Here is a 17,252-nt window from a genome sequence, read left to right on the forward strand (position 1 = left end):
TCTGATTTTAACAGCTAACATTTCGATGGCAATAATAAATAGATATGCCAATAGTGGAGAACCTTGTTTTACTCCTCTTGACAGTTTAATACTTTCTGAGAGGTAGCCATTATTTACTATTTTACACATAGGGTTACTATACATAACTTTAACCCATTTTAAACCCAAGAGATTCTCCAAAATTGAAATATCCCAGGCATATATAAACTCCAGTCATACTCTATCAAGTTCGCTTTATTTTTTTATAATATATTACACTTGATCTTTCTTGAATAAGTGCCATTTCTTTTTGTTTTTCTTCCAACTTTCTCTGAGCCTCTATTGTACAGTTTTTATTCCTGTCTGTTCTGTTAGTCTTTCAATTTCCTTTGTTAATATGGACTCTTTTGATTTAAATTGTTTTTGTTTTAGACATGAGTACTGAATTGCATGGCCTCTAAAGCCACATTTAAAAGTGTCCCGTACAATAAGGGGATCTGCTGTACCTATATTATGTCAGAAAAGTCAGTTATAAATTCTTCTGTCCTAGTTATAAACAAGTTGTCATCCAATAGGCTTTGATTCAATTTCCAATATCTTCGCCCACGTGGAAATTCTGTAAGAGTAATATATATGCCAATTATGTGATGGTCCAAATGTATTCTGAGCCCTATCAACACTTTTTTTAAAACTTTTGGTACCAGAAAGAATGACATAAAAATTCATCAAGACGACTAGCTTGATTAAGCCTCCATATATCCACTAGTTCCAATATATCCATGAAATTTGTGTTAGATGTAACCAAACATCTTAGTTAGACATAAAATTGCGCGACTAAGACCTTCCTCGGCAAAAACGTCACAATTAATGACATATTTCTTGAGTTATCTTAGATGAATTCTGACTATTTTGAAGAAGTGGCTATGGCGTCTCAAGCTGAACAAACAGTACTATTGATGCTTTTTTTCATGTTTTTCAAGCTACGTTCTTTTAAGGGTGTATGCGAGCACACTCCTTCGGTTCGCTTAGCTGAGTTTGGCTAGGCGCCAGCGGAAGGCTTAAGTGGGGTCCTGGCCTTGTGAGTCCTGGCTGGCTGCAGATGAGACCTGAGGTGAAGTGAGGCGCGTCTTCCTCCACGTCCTCGCGCTCCCTCATCTTCCATGGTGTGCTCTGGGACGTGTGTGTGTGCGAGAGGTTGAGCTCCGGTAGATTCTGAAGGCGATTGTGTAGGGGTGTGCTAGTCTCTAAGGGGGTAAGCTCTGGTAAACCCCTAAAGCAGTGAGTATCTCTCTGTGTCTCTCAGGATCTCTAGAGGGCTGCTCGTCATTGAGCTTTACTGCTGTCTTACAAGGGGCGGACTAGCCAAGGTTAGTCAGTCAATTGAAGCCTCAGTGGTTGGATGGGAACAGGGGTCCCACAGCATACTGTCCCCTATTCTCTGTGAGACCCTCCAAAGTGTCTCTCCTCCCTAATTGGGAACACATATGCCAAGATGTACTATGCGGTACGAGGGTACCCTTGACCCCTGTTTGAAGAGGGGAGATGGGGGGGGGGTTGACTCCCTAATGTCTCTAGGAGAGAAGCTACTGTCCCAAAAGAAAGTATTTTCATGTAGCCTCCATACTGAAGTACTGAACCTCCATATAGACCTCCCTTGGCCCTCCCCCTCTCTCCACGTCCCTGCTCTACCATTTCATTTACTCCTCAGATTTGTTGGGGAGGGCTGGCGTGGCGGAAGTGTGGGCTCTGTGTCTGCACCTCACAAGGGAACGCCGCATGGAAATCCAATCAGAACGGGAGAGCGGGACAGGACACTCCATCCCGACTGGACTTGTACTTATGTGGCGGGAAACACACAGGCAGTGGAGCCAGTCCTGGGAACTACAGGGGTGATTGTGTGTCTGTGTGTGTGTGAGACTGAGCATGGTTAGTGGCACGAATGCCATCAGTGTGCAGGGGAGCTCACTGTGGTTCTTGCTTCTCTCTCTCCCTCCCTCTCTCTCTGTGTGCTATTGAACTGTGGGGAAGTCCCAGAGCGAAATGGGAACCAATTCCCTGGGGAACACATTATTATTGCAACGCATGTTGAAGTTGAAAGAGGGAAGCTCTGTTGGGAGGCAATAGTTGATTTTTGTCATTTGTAGCCTCTGAAGTGGTCATTGGAACACAGACTGAGTTTACAGCCCTGAAATCATGGGTTTTCACTTCAGACAATAACAGGGAATTTATTTTAGGAAGCAGTAAGCCACAGCCCTATTAGTCCATATGCATAAATCACATGTGATGCTTTGAAACCCTTTTATGGTGTACCTCACTGCTGTGTCTGTGAATGAGATACTGTATTGACCATTTAACTGCATAGGAATACATTGAACGCCTAAGTAACTAACTGCATTACAGTATAGCAGGCGGAAGTCCGTTTTTACGATTAAAAACTTTTTTACTATCCCTGTGTGGCCTCTTCATGTCAAGCCCTGTTTGTTATGCTAGCTGAGTTACATGTTAACATCCCACAGTCAGTAAATCCCCATAAAGCCAGGGGAATATTTTTTAAATCTAGAAAACTGGAACTGTATAGTTGGTCAGCTTTTCCTGTCGGGACATCATTTTTTTTTGTGTTTAGCCTCAATTGTTTAGACAACTCAAAGTAAGATATGTTTACATCCGCAGACTTTGCAATATGAAACCTAATACTATGCGTCTATGTAAATGAAGACTGTTAAGATTCATTTTACATTGTATACTAGTGGGTGTGGAGGGATACAAGATGCATCAAAAGTCGTCCTGCGTTCAGCTATCTCTCCAGTTCAGTTGAATTCCTAGGTTTGACTGTTGCATGTCTCGGCCAGGTCTAACCAATGATGTTGTGCCAATGATCTGATTTACAGTATGTGTGTGTGTGGCTCTAACTTGTGTCTCTGTCCTGTGTGTGTTTGATAGTGGAGGACGATAGAGAGCTGTCGCCACACAGACGGCACCACAAGGAGTTCAACTTCAACCTGTCCCAGATCCCAGAGGGAGAGGCTGTCACCGCCTCCGAGTTCCGCCTCTACAAGGAGTGTGTGAGCCGGACCTTCCGCAACGAGACCCTCCTGCTCAACGTCTACCAAGTGGTACAGGAGCACCCCAACAGGTAACACAGCCACACCGATACCCCCTGCATTCACTCACAGTCCAGGTTTTAGAATATGTCAATCTGGTGAGAATATGATCATATATTCAATCCCTTTTCACAGTCAAATAGCTTGGTGCTTGCTAGTGTTATATACATGGGTTTATATCAGGGTTATCTTGTTGTCAGTTGTACTGCAGCGATGAGATGTTATCACATATATTTGAGGTATAGTAGTATAGTATTTGTAAGGGCTGCTGAGTCAAAATTCTCCATATAACACGGGCAGACCTCTATGGAATCCTCTCTCTAGTCCCCATCTGGTTGTGCTTCCAATTAGCTGTCTAACACTGGGATGACATGAACAATACAATACCAGACCCTAAGACTAAGTGAACACTGAGATATGATGTGAGACCATCCCATTCCCAACCTCCTGCTATGCCGTCCTCCTAGTCAGTCCTGAGCTTGTGCAGATGAGGGGGAAAGTATACTGTATGCAAAGGGAGGACTTAGCTACATGCACTTCTCCAGCCATTGATTACATGTTAGTGTAGCGTAGGCAGCGTCCTCTCCCGGCCTGGGAATTGATAGGGTGTTGGTGAATTTAGTCCAGGCTCCTCTCTCTGTCGCTGTGGGAGACAGACTTCCAGCTCTGGTTTTCTGCCATGTATTTTTTGTAGAATGAGGCATGACCACAACGCCTTACCGAAATAGCCTGACTTTAGTAGAGTCCAAAAAAGAGTAGCAAGGCCAAACATTTACATTGTGGCTGCTGGGAGAGACGTCCCACGCAGAGACAACGGCCAATGAGATAGCTGGAAGCTATATACTTTTTTTAAACAGTGACCAATGGGAGACGATGTAAGATTATGCAGTTGTTCATTGAGGCACTTTTCAAAAGCCACAAAAAGTTGCATAATATGTCCCAAAATGCTTTGTAAGATGGGCATCTGTTCTCTGTTTTCCTCCTCATGTATAGTGATGTAGTTGTATTATTACATTTGCCGTATACGTTTCTGGTCGTCTACAAGTCTACAAGTCCTCAATTCAATTACAGTTGTAAAGACAGTTGCTCTTTTTGCATTTTTGCTGGATTCTTTTTTTCCTCAAAGCGTTTCTATGTCTATCATGAGGTACTTGTTTGCCACATTCCTTTATCTTTACAATAGACGGTTTGTGCTCTGCTGCCGACATTTTTATCAAAATGTTTTGATATTTCAGAGATTAAAGGGGCCAATATCTCCAATTACTGTATTATTGTAGGACAAGGTTTTACCTTGAAGCGAATTATATAGTTTGGTTCGTGGGCTCTCCGAGAAACTCGCTTTGTGCTTGCAAATCCTCAATACTTGTGTGGCTTGCAAAACACATTTGCTGACAAACAGATTCATTTGCAAGTTGTTAAAGTCTTGGAAGTTATAATTGCTTTGATTATAGCTCCTAATCTTTAATAAGCAGATGGGTTAGTGAAACCTTGCAAGTAGGGCTAAACAGAGGTGCAACTGCATATCATTGCCAAAATACATTCTCTGAAGTTTCATAAAAGCCACAAGATAAGCAAAAAATATAAATCCTTACGTAAGGATTCATTTGCAACAGTAATGTCTCTGGTAGTTCTTCTTAAAGTCATGCAGGCGGTCTACAAACTCTGGGGTTTTCCGCTCCTCCTCCCTTGTTTACAGTTAAAAAGGCTTCTGTTATGACCCTCAGCAATAATGATAGGCTGTAGAATTATACTACAGTATTCACTTCATTGGGGTGGTTTGTTTGGCAGTACGCAAGGAATGCAAGGTCTTGCAGATAATGTGTTGATTGCAAAGAATGTGGCCTTAGTCAGTGCAAAAAATGGCAGGTTAACATGCATTGGTATGTGTTTGTTTCCTTACTAAATTCTCTCTCAACAACACCCAATATGTCATTACTCATTTAGCATGGTGTTCTTGAGAACTGTGACGTAATTATTTTGTTTACAAGTCTTGTCACCTGTCTAAAGCTGAATGTATATTAGAACAGTACAAGCCGTCTAAACAACAGGCCGATATGGTGCGTTTTTAACTGCATTCATTTGACAGGGCCAGTAAAGGAGATTTATTGGAACCAAAAAACACAAAACGTTGACATATGACCTTATTATTCCAGTTCATTTAAGCAGTCAATAAGAGGCTTTACAATAGGGCTTTGGTACCACGCCCCCTGCGGCTCCCAGATGGACCCCCTGCCAGTCCACAGGTTTTAAAATGGCTGCCTCGATCAGAATGAGTCAGCACTGACCCTCCGGACCCACGCTGTGCCAAACGTGTGAACTACCTGAGGGGGGCATTGGGAACTGCCTCGTATGGAAGCCCTCAGGAACACTCTCATTAACGAGCAATAACGAGGGGCTGCCGATGCATGACTGCAGGGGCATTCCCGGAACACCTGAGAGTTTGTGGGGCTTTGATGTGTGGCCTGGGGAACGCCCGGCGGCCTTGCGCTGTGTCTTTACAGTAATGGGGATGGGACAGACCTCTTTTCTCTCCTTCTTCTTCTCTCTCTCTTTCATTGGGTTGTTGTTGTCTTTTGCACCTGAGACCTAGCTACAGTTATACAGTGGGGCAGGGGAGTGGTGGTGGGGTGATGTTACGAAGTAGAGGAGTGTTACACAATATAAAACAAAAATGTCCTATGTGGCTCAGTTGGTAGAACATGCACACAATACTCTAAGTCGCTTTGGATAATATAATATTATATATTATCACAAAGTCAAGTCAAGTGTCCCATAGACTCTTGATGTGCAGAAGTTAATGTCAATCGGAAGCATACCAAAAATGTATTTTACATATTTTATGATACAGTATCTATTATGGTAGTGTACCAGTCTTTGATGTACATTTGTATACTTCTCTGAAGATGGGAAGGCTGCTAGCTGCCCCTCAGTCATGGCTGCTTGTTGTGAACCGTGTCCCCAGGGAAGCAGACTTGTTCCTGCTGGAGTCTCGCAGGCTGTGGGCGGCCGAGGAGGGCTGGCTGGAGTTTGACATCACGGCCACCAGTAACCTGTGGGTGATGAGTCCCCACAACAACATGGGCCTCCAGATCGGAGTGGAGACCAGCAGTGGTGAGCACAATGCTAAATTAGAAACATATGCTAACGGCTAACATTGGAAACATACGCTAACAGCTAGCATTGGAAACATGCTAACTAACTCATGTAAACAGTAGTGGGCAATAATAGTGTTTTTTTTTTATGTGTCACAATGCTGAAATGAAAAGGTTGATATCTTTGCAAATCAAATACATTTATTTGACACAAAACATCCATTAAAGGAAAAATACAGACATTTGTCACAAATATATCAGTAGAGTGTATGATACTCTTCCAGGTAGACTACGCTCAGTAAACTGTAGCCCATTCAGTATGTCCAAGTGATTGATGGCTGGCCCCTCTGGAAAACAGGGCGGAGCATTAGCTCCAAGGAGGCAGGGCTAGTTGGGCGTGACGGAGCGCTGGAGAAGCAGCCCTTCATGGTGGCCTTCTTCAAAGTCAGCGAGGTGCACATCCGCACCGCCCGCTCCACCAACAAGAACCGCAACAAGAACCGCAACCGCCCCACACAGCCCCAGGAAGGAGGCTCCAGGGGCCCAAGCCCAGCAGGTGGGTCCATAGTTTGACTAACTCCCACTTAAACCCTCATACTATTGTGCCGAGTACCGACACACTGTACTGTGCTGGCATTGAATAAATTTTTTCTACAATGTCCTTTCCAGCGGGGTTCCAGCAATTATGGTGGATGCGTTACCAGGCGAGTTCATTACAGCTCAGTAGTGTGAGAAATGGGTTTTACTTGTTCGCTCAATTCAGTATGTGGAAAGTTTCTTTCGATTTGTACATATTATTTCACTATTGGAACATCAATCATAAAGTCAGCTGGGGACTTTAACAAATCAAATATGAGGAAAATGCTATCAACACATTGCCTGTATTACTCGTGCTTCAAAAACATCATTGTTAATGTCCCTTCTGAGATGGATACAAGGCGCTCCCTCGTCCCCCTTCGGCAAATCAGATCACGACTCCATTCTGCACCTCCCTTCCCATAGGCAGTGACTCAAACAGCAAGCACCCGTGCTAAGGTCTATTCAATGCTGGTCTGACCAATAGGAATCCATGCTTCAAGATTGTTTTGTTCACGCGGACAGAGATATGTCCCGGGTTGGCTCTGAGAAAAACAATGACGTACAGTTGAAGTCGGAAGTTTAAATACACTTAGGTTGGAGTCATTAACTCATTTTTCAACCACTCCACAAGTTTCTTGTTAACAAACTATAGTTTTGGCAAGTCGGTTAGGACATCTACTTTGTGCATGACACAAGTAATTTTTCCAACAATTGTTTACAGACAGATTATTTCACTTATAATTCACTGTATCACAATTCCAGTGGGTCAGAAGTTTACATACACTAAGTTGACTGTGACTTTAAACAGCTTGGAAAATTCCAGAAAATGATGTCATGGCTTTAGAAGCTTCTGATAGGCTAATTGACATCATTTGAGTCAATTGGAGGTGTACCTGTGGATGTATTTCAAGGCCTACCTTGACATCATGTGAAAACCAAAAGAAATCAGCCAAGACCTCAGGAAAAAAAAATGAAGACCTCCATGTTCATCCTCCAAATGCCTGAAGGTACCACGCTCATCTGTACAAACAATAGTACGCAAGTATAAACACCATGGGACCACGCAGCTGTCATACCGCTCAGGAAGTAGACGCGTTCTGTCTCCTAGAGATCAATGTACTTTGGTGCGAAAAGTACAAATCAATCTCAGAACAACAGCAAAAGACCTTGTGAAGATGCTGGAGGAAACGGGTACAAATGTATCTATATCCACAGTAAAACGAGTCCTATATCGACATAACCTGAAAGGCCACTCAGCAAGGAAGAAGCCACTGTTCCAAAACCACCATAAAAAAAGCCAGACTACGGTTTGCAACTCCACATGGGGACAAAGATCGTACTTTTTGGAGAAATGTCCTCTGGTCTGATGAAACAAAAATAGAACTGTTTGGCCATAATCACCATCGTTATGTTTGGAGGAAAAAGGGGGAAGCTTGCAAGCCGAAGAACACCATCCCAACGGTGAAGCACGGGGGTGGCAGCATCATGTTGTGGGGGTGCTTTGCTGCAGGAGGGACTGGTGCACTTCACAAAATAGATGGCATCATGAGGCATGAAAATTTGGTGGATATATTGAAGCAACATCTCAAGACATCAGTCAGGAAGTTAAAGCTTGGTCGAAAATGGGTCTTCCAAATGGACAATGACCCCAAGCATACTTCCAAAGTATCAACCTTTACTTCCAAAATGCTTAAGGACAACAAAGTCAAGGTATTGGAGTGGCCATCACAAAGCCCTGACCTCAATCCCATAGAACATTTGTGGGCAGAACTGAAAAAGTGTGTGCGAGCAAGGCCTACAAACCTGACTCAGTTACAGCAGCTCTGTCAGGAGGAATGGGCCAAAATTCACCCAACTTATTGTGGGAAGCTTGTGGAAGGCTACCCGAAACGTTTGACCCAAATTAAACAATTTAAAGGCAATGCTACCAAATACTAATTGAGTGTATGTAAACTTCTGACCCACTGGGAATGTGATGAAATAAATAAAAGCTGAAATAAATCATTCTCTCTACTATTATTCTGACATTTCACATTCTTAAATAAAGTGGTGATCTTAACTGACCTAAGACAGGGAATTTTTACTTGGATTAAATGTCAGGAATTGTGAAAAAATGTGTTTAAATGTATTTGGCTAAGGTGAATGTAAACTTCCGACTTCAACTGTATACGCTGACACGGTGACTGAGTTCATCAGGAAGTGAATAGATAATATTGTTCCCACTGTGACTTTTAAAGCCTACCCAAACCAAAAACCGTGGATAGATGGCAGCATTCATGCAAAACTGAAAGTGCGACCCACCGCATTTAACCACGGCAAGTTGACTGGGAATATGGTTGAATACAGTGCAGTTATGCACTCCGTAAGGCAATCAAACAGGCAAAACGTCAGCACAAAGTGGGGTCACAGTTCAATGGCTCAGACACGAGACGAATGTGGTATCCCAAGCTGTGTCCTCAAAACATGTGCAGACCAGCTGGCTGGAGTGTTTACGTACATATTCAATCTCTCCCTATCCCAGTCTGCTGTCTCCACTTGCTTCAAGATGTCCACCATTGTTCCTGTACCCAAGAAAGGAAAGGCAACTGAACTAAATGACTATCACCCCGTAGCACTCACTTCAGTCATCATGAAGTGCTTTAAGAGGCTAGTTAAGGATCATATCACGTCCACCTTACCTGACACCCTAGACCCACTTCAATTTGCATATCGCTCCAATAGATCCACAGACTGTGCAATCGCCTGCGCATTGCACACTCCCCTATCCCATCTGGACAAGAGGAATACCTATTTAAGAATGCTATTCATTGACTACAGCTCAGCATTCAACACCATAGTACCCTCCAAGCTCATTATCAAGCTTGGGGCCCTCTGTCAGAACTACGCTGATCCTCAACACAGGGGTCCCACAAGGGTGCATACTCAGCCCCCTCCTGTACTCCCTGTTCACCTATGACTGCGTGGCCAGGCACGCCTCCAACTCAATCATCAGGTTTGCAGACGACACAACAGTAGTAGGCCTGATTACCAACAATGACGAGACAGCTTACAGGGAGGAGGTGAGGGCCCTGATGGAGTCAACAAAACGAAGGAGCTGATTGTAGACTTCAGGATACAGCAGAGGGAGCATGACCCCATCCACATTGACGGGGCTGCAGTGGAGAAGGTGAAAAGCTTCAAGTTCCTCTGCGTACACACCACTGACAATCTGAAATGGTCCACCCACACAGACCGTTTGGTGAGTAAGTCGCAACAGCGCCTCTTCAACCTCAGGAGGCTGAAGAAATGTGGCTTGGACCCTAAGACGCTCACAAACTTTTACTGATGCACCAATGAGAGCATCCTGTCTGGCTGTATCGCCGCCTTGTACGGAAACTGGACAGCCCGCAACCGCAGGGCTCTCCAGAGGGTGGTTCGGTCTGCCCAACGCATCACCGGGGGCACACTGCCTGCCCTCCAGGACACCTATGGCACCCGATGTCACAGGAAGGCCAAACAGATCATTAAGGACATCGACCACCCGAGCCACGGCCTGTTCACCCGCTATCATCCAGAAGGTGAGGTCAGTACAGGTGCATCAAAGCTGCTATCTCAAGACCATCAGGCTGTTAAATAGCCGTCACTAGCCTGCTACCACACCGTTACTCAACCCTACACCTTAGAGACTGCTGCCCAATGTACATAGACATGGAATCACTGGTCACTTTAATAATGGAACACTGGTGACTATAATAATGTTTACATACTGTTTTACTAATTTCATGTGTGTATATACTGTATTTTAGTCAAGGCCATCCTATTAAACTATTGCTGTATATATACTATTCTATTCTACAGATATACTAAACATTCTATCCACATACTCTCTATAAAGTCTATACATCCCATCATACGTGTATATACAGTGCATTCAGAAAGCATTCAGACCCCTTGCCTTTTTCCACATTTTCTATTCTATTCTATTTCTAAAATTGATTGATGAGGAAAAACATTTATTTAATCTACACACAATACCCCATAATGTCAAAGCGAAAACAGGTTTTTAGATTTTTGGGGCAAATTTATTACAAATATAAAACAGAAATACCTTATTTACAAACTGTAAGTATTCAAACCCTTTGCTTTGAGACTCGAAATTGAGCTCAGGTGCATCCTGCTTCCAATGATCATCCTTGAGATGTTTCTACAACTTGATTGGAGTCCACCTGTGGTAAATTACATTGATTGGATATGATTTGGAAAGGCACACACCTGTCTATATAAATTCCCACAGTTGACAGTGCATGTCAGAGCAAAAACCAAGCCATGAGGTTGAAGGAATTGTCCGTAGAGCTCCGAGACAGGATTGTGTTGAGGCACAGATCTGGGGAAGGGTAACAAAAAATGTTGGCAGCATTGAAGGTTCCCATGAACACAGTACCCTCTGTCATTCTCAAATGGAAGAATTTTGGAACGACCAAGACTCTTCCTAGAGCTGGCTGCCCAGCCAAACTGAGCGATCGGGGGATAAGAGCCTTGGTCAGGGAGGTGACCAAGAACCCGATGGTCACTCTGACATAGCTCCAGTGTTCCTCTGTGGAGATGGGAGAATCTTCTGGAACAGGGGTGGGCAACTCCAGTCCTCGAGGGCCTGATTTGTGTCACACTCTGTCTCCATCCCTAGCAAACACAGCTGATTAATCAAATTGCATTCTGAACTGAAGCTCATGATCAGGTGATTATTGGAGTCAGGTGTGTTAGCTGGTGCTGGGGAAAAACTGTGTCACCAATCAGGCCTTTGAGGACTGGAATTGCCCACCCCTATTCTAGAAGGACAACCATCTCTGCAGCACTCCACCGATCAGGCTTTTATGGTAGAGTGGCCAGTCCGAAGCCCCTCCTCAGTAAAAAGCACATGACAGCCCACTTGGAGTTTGCCAAAAGGTACCTAAAGAACTCTGACCATGAGAAACAAGATTCTCTGGTCTGATGAAACCAAGATTGAACTCTTTGACCTGAATGCCAAGCGTCACATCTGGAGAAAACCTGGTGCCATCCCTATGGTGAAGCATGGTGGTAGCAGCATCATGCTGTGTGGATGTTTTTTAGCGGCAGGGACTGGGAGACTAGTCAGGATCTAGGGAAAGATGAACGGAGCAAAGTACAGAGAGATCCTGCGCCAGAGCGCTCAGGACCTCAGACTGGGGCGATGGTTAATCGTCCAACAGGACAACGACCCTAAGCACACAGCCAGCACAACGGACAAGTCTCTGAATGTCCTTGAGCGGCCCAGCCAGAGACCGGACTTGAACCCGATCTAACATCTCTGGAGAGACCTGAAAATAGCTGTGCAATGACGCTGTCCATCCAACCTGACAGAGCTTGAGAGGATCTGCAGAGAAGAATGGGAGAATCTCCCTAAATGCAGGTGTGCCAAGCTTGTAGCATCATACCCACAAAGTCTCGAGGCTGTAATTGCTGCCAGTGGTGCTTCAACAAAGTACTGAGTAAAGGGTCTGAATACTTTATGTAAATGTGATATTTCCGTTTTATTTATTTTTTTATACATTTGCAAACATTTCTAAGAACAAGTTTTTGCTTTGTCAATATGGGGTATTGTGTGTAGATTGATGAGGGGGAAAAAACTTTTTCGTAAATTTTATAATAAGGATGTAACGTAACAAAGTGTGGAAAAAGTCAAGGGGTCTGAATACTTTCCCGAATGCACTATAATTGTACTCCTGACTCCAACATTGCTCGTCCTAATATTTATATATTTCTTAATTCCATTATTTTACTTTTAGATCTGTGTGTATTGTTATTGTTGTGAATTGTTAAAATTATTGCTGGAGCTAGGAACACAAGCATTTCACTACACCCGCAATAACATCGGCTAAATATGTGTATGCGACCAAAACAATTACATTTTATTTGAATCAAACCCAACTGCACCGTACAATTACCCCACAACATCCCACCTTACACTCACACTCACAGAAAGCACAAGACAATATCCAAACATCTGCAAGCCGAGCAGGGAAGGTCTCGAAGCACCGGATTTCAGTGTAATATGGTGAGTTGTGCTGTCATTGACGGGGACATCGGAAAAAATAGAGTCCGAGAGATGGAAACTATCCCTAGATGCATGACCTCATCATTTGAGTGCACTTTACAGTACCTGCCCTCTGCCCCCTCTTCGTATTTAGCGGCTGATGTTATGAACAGGTATGCAGGCTAATTAAATTAGGCTCTAATCCGGCTACTCATCAGCCATCATCCCCTGGCTCCGTCATAACACTAGCATAACGTTACCCTTTGCTGAACATAAAGCTGGCCCTGTGAGGGGGGATGCCAGTGCTTTTACAGCAGGAAGAGCTGCGGTTCAGAGGGCTTTGTGACTAATATCTGCCTGATCCCAGCGCTAATTTGACAGATGAGGCCCAGGCTAATACTAAGCCCTTATGGCTAGGGTCACGGGGTCAGCTACTCAGCTTCGTAACCGTCATCGTTACAATAGTAGCTCAAGTGATTTTCCTCACCACCTCAGTTTGACGTCATCTGTTTTGATGGTGATACCATCCAAAGGCTAGAGGTGTTGTTGGATGATGTTAATTGGAGATCTACAGTTTTTTTCCTTTTCTGGAACGCATCATAGTTCATCTTTATTTAACCGGGATAGTCCACTCATCAACAATTCTCATTGTTATGATGGGAGTCTGAAGTTATTAGTTTGTGGTTCCATGTCTGTAGTTCATCACACCAATCATTCTGGAAATAATCTGCCATATCTGCTTTGCTGTAGAGTCTAGAGTTCTAGACATTACATTATGGCCATGCTCTTCTCAGTAGTGCAGTGTCCATCAGATAAAAACCCTCAGGACAGAGCAGGACAGAAGAGAACGGAACAGAACAGGCTCCCGGAACAGAACAGAACAGGCTCCCGGAACAGAACAGAACAGGCTCCCAGAACGGAACAGAACAGGCTCCCAGAACGGAACAGAACAGGCTCCCAGAACGGAACAGAACAGGCTCCCAGAACGGAACAGAACAGGCTCCCAGAACGGAACAGAACAGGCTCCCAGAACGGAACAGAACAGGCTCCCAGAACGGAACAGAACAGGCTCCCAGAACAGAACAGAACAGGCTCCCAGACCAGTCTGCTGGTGCTCAAGCTAATGAGGACAATCTGTTGAACCAACGTGTCCTGAAGGATTGGACTTTATGTAACCCAAAACATCAATCCCTCGGCCTCGCCACTTGGGATGTCTGGAGCGTAAATATTTAGATCCCGCGCAGGAAGTTGCGAGTCCTTTGCGACAGCAAGTGGCGAGGATCAGGCAGACTTGTGAGGCATATGGTTCCAATACCGCATCACTCACTCACTTCACAGGCTCTGAGGAAGAGAGGAAGGATGGATGGATAAAGGGAGCATCTTTCTTCTGTGCTGCTCTGAGGGAGAAACAAATAGGGACAGTGCCTCATTGTTTAGCATCTGATGGGACCACCATCGCCCCGTCTTTACAGTTTCCGATTCATATTAACAAATCAATGTAGCTACACACCAGAATAATAGTATGCTTAATGCTTAAGAACACAACAGCCAAGTCATGAGCTCTGTTCCAACATCCACACTAGCATGCCACTTAAAATACATGCCCAATATATTGCTTCATTCTAAGTGGTACGCTAGTATGGATATTGGCAAATAGCCATGGGCTCATCATGTAGGTGTCTTGGCGTTAGTTTGCTTACAATAACACAAGCAGAAAACCCTATCCGACAAATGAAATCACACCTACATACTGGGTTCCTTTGAGAGGGGAAGTTTGTACAGTAACTGTACGCTTGGAAATGAAAGAGTGAGAGAGAGAATAAAAGAACAGTACGACACCTTTAAAGGTAATTTGGGGTTTGGGGCGGCAATGGAAGCCGGGCTTGGCCCTTTAACGACCATCCAGGAGGAGTATCACTGTAGCCTAGCCGGTCGTGGCCCCAGACCTGTCCCAGACCTGTCATTACCCAGGCCAGTCATTAGCCGCTCGCTAAAAGACTGACCAAGTTAACAGTATTGCTTAAAGAATTCTAATAACACGGCGCTGTCCAGCTGTGTGTTTTCATCTCTGCCTCTCCTCCTCCAGTCTCCCTTTGTTTACTGTTGGTGTAATTAGACATTGGCGAGCTCTGCAGAGGGTTTAATAACCTCCCTGATGAAAGACAGGAAGAAAGATAAACTTCAGTGGAAGAGGGAGGGAGGGAGAAAAAACCCGGCATGGACACAGACAGACAACAGTCACATTCTCTTTTAAGTCTTCATTGGAGTTTGAAGAAGCTAGCCCGTTCTCTCTCTCTCTCTCTTTAGGAAAACCCTGTTCTTTTGGGAACACCGCCGCCTATTAGCCCATCGTTCCATCACCGCCTCTCCACAGGCACAGCTTGTGTAATTGCTACTGTAAAAAGGGGCAGTTTTGAAAATGGCCCCTGTTTTTTTTTTTTTTCTTGAGAAAGTTTCGTGAATAAACCATGGAATTACTGTGTTCAGTTCCGGAGATCGAGGCTTTTGGTGGAAGGAACCCATTTAATGTTGTACATGCCTCACTCCCCCCCCCGGCAACAGTGTAGTGATAATTTTGTAATTGGCTCCATTGACTTCTATATTTTTGGAATGACAAGGGATAAATATTATTTATCGATTTTTCCCTTGTCAGCACCTTTAGCCCAACTGTTTTAAGGCCCTTTTGAATTGTAGTCTATGGTAATAAGGAAGCCAGGTTTTTCAGGTTAGAAGTGTATGAAAGCCCCTTGGGATCCATGCTCAGCGGTAACTGTGGTGGATTTACATTTTACAGGCAGGAAGGGGAGAGGTGGTTTATGGGTACCAAAACTCTGGCCTTTACACTCACTCAATGAAAGTCAACAGTAAATATCAGCTTGACTGTAAATACTGATGGTTATAAAGACAGAGAGGTGCAAGGAAACAAGGTGTATGTGTATTCCTGTCTGTTAGTGTATCTGTGTGTGTGCCTGCATGCACGTATACACTTACAGAACGTATGTTCAGAGCATGGTGTATTTATTTACTTTAGTGTGTGTATTCAACCTTCAGAAGATCTTTTCCACCTGGTCACCCAAGTCCTCTGGTCCCCTTAGCCCTTTCAGACATCGTCCTGCAACATGTCAAACTGTACCAGGGTGCTTGTTAAAGCAGCTGCCCAGGGCGGGGGGGTTCAGTGACACGGTCCCCACCCTGTGATTTGGCTGGGAGCTGAATGTCTGGGCCATAAAATAGGCCATCGGGGGCCTGTGTGTGTGGAGGCAGGTAGGTAGGTCACACCATGCCATGTGAGAGGAACACTAGCCCCAGGGGTTAAGTACCCTCTCGAAACCGGCTCCAGGACCTCAGTGAGAGACAGATTTATCTCTGTAAATATTTACCTTGCAGAGGCACAGCCGAGGTGGCGGGGAACCCAGACTGGCCCGGGGGCTGACGGGCTAGGCAGGCAGGCTGACCCAGAGGCTATGGCCGCCCTGCACTGCGTTAGGATAGATAGTGTAGCTACACCCCTCCTCTATCGCCCCCATAGCTACACAAACCATCAGCACACACACACACACACACACACACACACACACACACACACACAGGAAAGAACATGGGAAACACCTGAGTGTCTCCGACGGTAACAGCCAGGATGACCTCTCAACCCTGACCTTATGACCAGATACCACCTTTTCTGTTTTCCAACCTCGGCGTGAGTTAACCCCCCAGTCAGGTGACTGCTGCACTTATGTTGAAGTGTTTCCTGTTCCAATGGGAAGCGAGCGGCGGGTATTTATAATTGCCAAGTTTCAGAGCAACGCTCTCTCTCTTTCTCTTTGCTCGCCTTGGGTCGTCATTGGGAGCAGGCACACTTGTCTGGGCTTGTTATGTTTATGTGAATTCAATCTAATTAGTAATTACAACATGTCATTACAGTTATGAATCCAAATTATGGCTCTCTAATAACGACGGCTGAGTGGGTCGGCTGAAAACAAAACAAATAAAAGGGTTCATTTTGGCGGCCTGGTAGGAGCCTGCACTGTGTAGATTGCTCGCTTGCATTGATAAATCGGAGAGTGGAGCCACCTGGTCATAACACAGTACAGTAAGGGCAATGAGTTAGTTCAACTCACCACTGCACACCCAGCTAACTAAATAAACTGGTTTAATGACTGGGTCCTGGTCTCCAGGGCGGAACAGACAGGGCAGGAGGGGGTCTGTGAGAGACTCGTCCCTGTCCCCCATTACTTTGACACACACACACACACACACACAAACAAAGAGATGGTCCTCTCTGCCACCCCTGATGCCCACCTGGGCCCCAGACTGTATGGCATATAGCCTGGCATGGTTTGCCCACTGTTGGCTTTAAGGGAGCTCCTACAGCAGGAAGTAATGCCACTCTGTGCTGATATCATAGCTCTCCTCACACTCTCTCTGTTTAGTAGGAGAGGGGGACGAACGCAACAACAAAAAATCAGCAGG

At 44.8% G+C, this 17,252-nt stretch overlaps 1 protein-coding gene across 1 annotated transcript in view; it reads left to right on the plus strand.

Moving 5' to 3' along the window:
- Positions 1-17,252, plus strand: part of bmp6 (bone morphogenetic protein 6) — a 35,876-nt gene that overhangs the window by 15,281 nt on the left and 3,343 nt on the right. Inside the window, exons 2-4 of the mRNA XM_014181053.2 lie at positions 2,920-3,112; positions 6,043-6,191; positions 6,531-6,728. Coding sequence (XP_014036528.1) covers positions 2,920-3,112; positions 6,043-6,191; positions 6,531-6,728 — 540 coding nt within the window. The remainder of the gene's footprint in view (positions 1-2,919; positions 3,113-6,042; positions 6,192-6,530; positions 6,729-17,252) is intronic.

This window comes from Salmo salar, chromosome ssa29 (assembly GCF_905237065.1).
Source record: "Salmo salar chromosome ssa29, Ssal_v3.1, whole genome shotgun sequence".
Taxonomy (NCBI): domain Eukaryota; kingdom Metazoa; phylum Chordata; class Actinopteri; order Salmoniformes; family Salmonidae; genus Salmo; species Salmo salar.